The sequence below is a fragment of the Chlamydotis macqueenii genome, unplaced genomic scaffold (genome assembly GCF_036417535.1).
Source record: "Chlamydotis macqueenii isolate bChlMac1 unplaced genomic scaffold, bChlMac1.mat HAP1_SCAFFOLD_8, whole genome shotgun sequence".
NCBI classification, from domain to species: domain Eukaryota; kingdom Metazoa; phylum Chordata; class Aves; order Otidiformes; family Otididae; genus Chlamydotis; species Chlamydotis macqueenii.
In genome coordinates this window covers 75591-81563 of record NW_028239253.1, presented here as the reverse complement: position 1 = coordinate 81563, position 5973 = coordinate 75591, and the positions used below count along the sequence as shown (strand labels likewise).

The following is a 5973-nucleotide window of genomic DNA, read 5'->3' as shown; positions in this document are numbered from 1 at the left end:
TCGTGCACGCTCACCCCCACCCCGACGCCCTCGTGCACTCACCCATGCCCCACCCCGACGCCCTCGTGCATGCTCACCCCCGCCCCGACGCCCTCGTGCACTCACCCATGCCCCGCCCCGACGCCCTCGTGCACGCTCAGCCCCGCCCCGACGCCCTCGTGCACGCTCACCCCCCGCCCCGACGCCCTCGTGCACGCTCAGCCCCGCCCCGACGCCCTCGTGCCCCGCGCTCACGCGTGCCCGCCCCGCCGTGCGCGCAGACGCCGCTGCACCTGGCGGTGATCACGGGGCAGGCGGCGCTGGTGCGGCTGCTGGTGGCGCACGGCGCATCGCGCGCGGCGCTGGACCGGCTGGGCCGCACGGCCGCACACCTGGCGTGCGAGGGGCCCGGCGCCCGCTGCCTGCGCGAGCTGCTGCGCCCCGGGCCCCCGCCCCCCCCCGACCTGCAGGCCCGCAACTACGAGGGTGAGCCCCCAGAAATGGGGGGGGGGCGAAATGGGGGGCGCAGGGCCCCAAAATGGGGGGGCAGGGCCCTAAAACCATTGGGGCAGGGCCCCAAAATGGGGGGGCACCCCACAATGGGGGGGGCAGGATGGGGGAGTCCGGATTGGGGGGAGCTAGGGCCCCGAAATGCGGGGGGGCACCCCAAAATGGAGGGGGGCAGGATGGGGGGTCTGGGATGGGGGGGCCAAGGCCCTAAAACCAGGGGGGGCACCCCAAAATGGGGGGGGGCAGGGCCTAAAACCCGGGGGGGCACCCAAAATGGGGGGGGCAGGACGCCAAAATGGGGGGGGCAGGGCCCTGAAATGGGGGGGGCACCCCAAAATGGCAGAGAGCAGGACGCCAAAACGGGGGGCAGGCAGGATGGGGGGGGGTCCGGGATGAGGGGGCAGGGCCCCAAGACCGGGGAGGGTACCCCAAAATGGGGGGGCAGGATGGGGGGTCTGGGATGGGGGAGGCAGGGCCCCGAAAGCAGGAGGGGCACCCCAAAATGGAGGGGGGGTCTAGGATGAGGGGGGACAGGGCCTTGAAATGGGGGGGCTGGGATGGGGGGGCACCCCAAAATGGGGGGGGGGGAGTGGGGGGATGCCCAGGGCATCCCCCCTGAAACGGGGACAATGGGGGGGGGGCTCAGGGGCCCGGGGGGGGTTCAGGGGGGCCCACGGCCCCTGAGCCCCCCCTCGCCCCCCCCCAGGCCTGACCCCCCTGCACGTGGCCGTGAGCGCGGGGGCGCGGGAGAGCGTGGAGCTGCTGCTGGAGCACGGGGCCGACATCGACGCCGTGGTGGGGGGGGTCCGGGGGGTCTGGGGGGTCTGGGGGGCTGGGGGGCACCCGGGGGCTGGGGGCAAGGGGGGGCTCCACGGAGTGGGGGGTCCTGGGGGGCTTTGGGGGGGGACCCCGGGGCTGGGGGGGGGTCCCAGGGGTGGGGGGGGGGCCCTGAGGGAGGGGAGGGGGGGTCCGTGTGAGGGGGTTTGCCCCCCCTCACCCCGTGCCCCCCCCAGGACATCAAGAGCGGCGCTCGGCGCTGCTGCACGCGGTGGAGAGCAACAGCCTGGAGATGGCGGAGCTGCTCATCCAGGTGGGGGCGGGGGGTCCGGGGGGGTCCCGGGGGGGCTGGGGGGTCCGGGCGGTCCGGTGGGGCGGGGGGATCCGGGGGGTGCGGGGTGGTGGGGGCTGCGGGAAACTGGGGGCCCTGAATGGGGGGGGCTGTGGGAAATGGGGGCCTTGGAGATGGGCGGGGGAGGAAATGGGGGGCTCTGGGGATTTGGGGGGGGGCTGTGGGAATTTGGGGTCCGAGGAATTTGGGGGGGGGCTATGAGAAATTGGGTTCCTGGAGATTTTTTTGGGGGGTATGAGATGTTGGGGTCTCTGGGACTTGAGGGGGGGGCATGGGAATTTGAGATCTCTGGGATTTTGGGTGGGGGGCTGTGGGAATTGGGGCCCCTGGGGATTTTTGGGGGGGGGCTCTGGGGATTTCGGGCCCTGGGTTTTTCGGGGGCGGGGCCCTGGGGATTTCGGCCCCGGGATTTTCAGGGGTCCGACAGCGGGGGGTCGTTGGGCGCAGCGGGGCGCCAGCGTGAACGCGCAGTCGTACGCGGGGTGCACGGCGCTGCACGCGGCGGCGGGGCGGGGGCTGCTGGGGGCCCTGCGGCTGCTCCTGCGCAGCGGCGCCGACTGCGGCCTGCGCAACGGCCACAACGAGACCCCCCTGGCGCTGGCCGCCAGCCGGCAGGTGGGGGGCTGGGCGGGTTTGGGGGGGCACTGGGGGCACTGGGGGCTGGGGGCCGCGCAACGGCCACAACGAGACCCCCCTGGCGCTGGCCGCCAGCCGGCAGGTGGGGGGCTGGGCGGGTTTGGGGGGGGCACTGGGGGCACTGGGGGCTGGGGGCCGCGCAACGGCCACAACGAGACCCCCCTGGCGCTGGCCGCCAGCCGGCAGGTGGGGGGCTGGGCGGGTTTGGGGGGGGCACTGGGGGCACTGGGGGCTGGGGGCCGCGCAACGGCCACAACGAGACCCCCCTGGCGCTGGCCGCCAGCCGGCAGGTGGGGGGCTGGGCGGGTTTGGGGGGGCACTGGGGGCACTGGGGGCTGGGGGCCGCGCAATGGCCACAACGAGACCCCCCTGGCGCTGGCCGCCAGCCGGCAGGTGGGGGGCTGGGCGGGTTTGGGGGGGCTGGGGTGCAGGGGGATTGGGGGGGTTTGGGGGGCAATGGGGGGGCTGGGGCACAGGATTGGGGCGCGGTTTGGGGGGTTTGGGGGGTTTGGGGGGCAATGGGGGGTTGAGGGGCGGGGGGGTGGTTTGAGGGGCGGGGGGGGCCGGGGGTGAAGGATTGGGGTGCAGTGGGGGGGGGCGAGGTGTGGGGGTCTGGGGGGGTTGGGGGGGGTGGGGGACAGGATTGGGGGGCGGGGGGGGGTGGTTTGGGGGCGCCCTGGGGGCATGGGGGGTGGTTTTGGGGGAGGGGGGTGTGGTTTTTTTGGGCCCCCGCTGACCCCGCCCCCCGCTGACCACGCCCCCCAGGTGATTGACATCCTGCGAGGGAAGGCCACGCGCCCGGCCCCGCCCCCGGCGGCCTCCCCCCAGCCCGCCCCCGACGGCGGCCGCAGCCAATCACAGGGCGGACGGCGCCGAGCCGGCCAATGGGGCGCAAGGGCCGGGCCCCCCGCCGGGGGGACAAGCAAGAAGGCGGCGCCGGGCAGCCAATGGGGTGCACTGGTGGCTCTGCTTCCGCCCCGCCATTGGCTGACACCCAGCGGGACCCCCGCCTGCCTCTGCCCGGTGGCTCCGCCCAGCCGGGAGGTCGCAGCCAATCCCCTCGCCCCCGCGGCTCACCCACCGACCAATCGTCTCGCTGGGCCCGCCGCGGGCGGCCCAGACGGAGCAATCACGGACGCTGGCGGAGGGGGGCCACCCTCCCCGCGAGCCCCCGCGGCTCCGCCCCCCGCGAGGGGCGGGGCCAGGCGGGCGGGGCCACGTGACGCCGGCGCCCCGGGGCGGGACACGTGACCCCGCGCCCCCCCCCCTCCACGAGCATTAACACGCCCCCCCCCCCCACGGCGGGGGAGGGGCCGGCCCTGTAATGAGGAGAATTAAAGCGATTTTGGCTACAAAACCCTCCGGGGGCGGGGCTGGGGGCGGGGCTACGCTCTCAGTCCCCCCAATGGCCGCGCTTTGTGGTCTTCCTCGTACCGAAGTGCCCGCCCGGGGGCTGGACCGCGCCGCGCATGCGCGGTAGCCCCCAGGGGCTCGGGAGGGGCGGGTGCGGCACGGCCGGGCCCCAAAACTGGGAGCGGGGGTTGGCGATGGAAAAGCGCAGAGCTGGGGGGGGGAGGTGGCAGCGTGGGGCGAGGGGAACCCGGGGGGGCAGCGGGAAAGCGCCCCCTCAGCCTCCTTCCGCGGAAAAGCGAGAATTGGGACCCCAAATAGCCCCCTGGAGCCTCCGTACCCCCCCTGCGGGACCCCAAATACCCCCCGGAGCCTCCGTACCCCCCCCTGCGGGACCCCAAATACCCCCCGGAGCCCCCGTACCCCCCCTGCGGGACCCCAAATAAACCCCGTACCCCCCCTGCGGGACCCCAAATACCCCCCGGAGCCCCCCGTACCCCCCTGCGGGACCCCAAATACCCCCCGGAGCCCCCTGCGGGACCCCAAATAAACCCCGGAGCCCCCTGCGGGACCCCAAATAAACCCCGGAGCCCCCGTACCCCCCTGCGGGACCCCAAATACCCCCCGGAGCCCCCGTACCCCCCTGCGGGACCCCAAATAAACCCCGTACCCCCCCTGCGGGACCCCAAATACCCCCCGGAGCCCCCTGCGGGACCCCAAATAAACCCCGGAGCCCCCGTACCCCCCCTGCGGGACCCCAAATACCCCCCGGAGCCCCCTGTGGGACCCCAAATACCCCCCGGAGCCCCCGTACCCCCCTGCGGGACCCCAAATACCCCCCGGAGCCCCTGCGGGACCCCAAATAGCCCCCTGGAGCCTCCGTACCCCCCTGCGGGACCCCAAATACCCCCCGGAGCCCCCTGCGGGACCCCAAATAAACCCCGGAGCCCCCGTACCCCCCTGCGGGACCCCAAATACCCCCCGGAGCCCCCGTACCCCCCTGCGGGACCCCAAATAAACCCCGTACCCCCCTGCGGGACCCCAAATACCCCCCGGAGCCCCCGTACCCCCCTGCGGGACCCCAAATAAACCCCGTACCCCCCTGCGGGACCCCAAATACCCCCCGGAGCCCCGTACCCCCCCTGCGGGACCCCAAATAGCCCCCCGGAGCCCCCGTACCCCCCTGCGGGACCCCAAATACCCCCCGGAGCCCCCTGTGGGACCCCAAATACCCCCCGGAGCCCCCGTACCCCCCTGCGGGACCCCAAATACCCCCCGGAGCCCCCTGCGGGACCCCAAATAGCCCCCGGAGCCCCCGTACCCCCCTGCGGGACCCCAAATACCCCCCGGAGCCCCCTGCGGGACCCCAAATAGCCCCCGGAGCCCCCGTACCCCCCTGCGGGACCCCAAATACCCCCCGGAGCCCCATAGCCAGGGGCACTGGCCGGTCAGTAATTCCCCCCGGGTGGGGGAGGGCACTGATCCCCCCGGTGGGCTGTGTTACCCAAACTGTCCAGTTCCTCCCCGGGGGACATCGTGCTCAGCGTTTCGGGAGAGGATGGGGGTGGGGGGCGGTCGCTGCTCCCCCGGAGGGGCCTGGCCCCCAGTTCCCTGTGAGAGGTGTAACAGCGCGCTGAAGGGCCTTTGCCTGCTGCTCTCTTGCTCGTGGTTGGTTTTTCTTTCTTTTTTTCTTGTTTAATTGGAACCCCCGAGTTCGTGTTCTTTGCTTTCCAGTTCTCCCTGCCTGTCCCGGTTCAGCCCCGGTCGGGACTGGACTGCGTGGTCTCTCTCACTCCCCTCGCCCTCTGAGGGAACGTGGCCCCTCTGGGTCCGTTAATATCCCTCTGTGGGACCCCAAATGACCCCTCTGAGCCCTTACGTCCCTCTGTGGGACCCCAAATGACCCCCTCTGAGCCCTTACGTCCCTCTGTGGGACCCTGTAGACCCCCTGCGGGACACCACAGACCCTCTGAGAGCCCCTGTCTCTCTGTTAGGAACGCTTTATTCCCTCTTACGGAACCAAAATCCCACCTGGGAGCTTTCATAACTCCTTTGGGACCCCATGAACTCCCTCTGGCAGCCAAAATCCCACCAGTGACCCCTTATATCCCCTTCCAGGACCCCCTGTACCCCCTACAGGTCTCCTTACGCCCCTTGTGTGCCCAGAGATGCTCATTTGGGACCCCCAAATCCACCCTGTGAGCCCGTATAGCGCAGTTCAGGACCCCATATGTGCCCCGTGAGCCCCAGTGTGCCATTTGGGACCCACATCTACTGCCTTTGGGACCCTACAGACCCCCTGAAGGACCCGAAAAAAGGCTTTGAGCCCTTATATCCCTCTTTGGGACCCCCTCCGAGCCCTTACAGCT

The 5973-nt window shown here is 72.2% G+C and overlaps 1 protein-coding gene across 1 annotated transcript; it reads left to right on the top strand.

The window, feature by feature from the left end:
* The first annotated feature begins 44 nt into the window (after nt 1–44).
* On the top strand, nt 45–3642 carry BCL3 (BCL3 transcription coactivator). The gene is made up of 5 exons (XM_086771763.1): nt 45–465; nt 1196–1302; nt 1514–1579; nt 2066–2233; nt 3020–3642. Exons 1-5 carry the CDS (start codon nt 45–47, stop codon nt 3503–3505), a joined length of 1248 nt encoding a protein of 415 aa, XP_086627889.1. The 3' UTR covers nt 3506–3642.
* Nucleotides 3643–5973: the final 2331 nt, after the last annotated feature.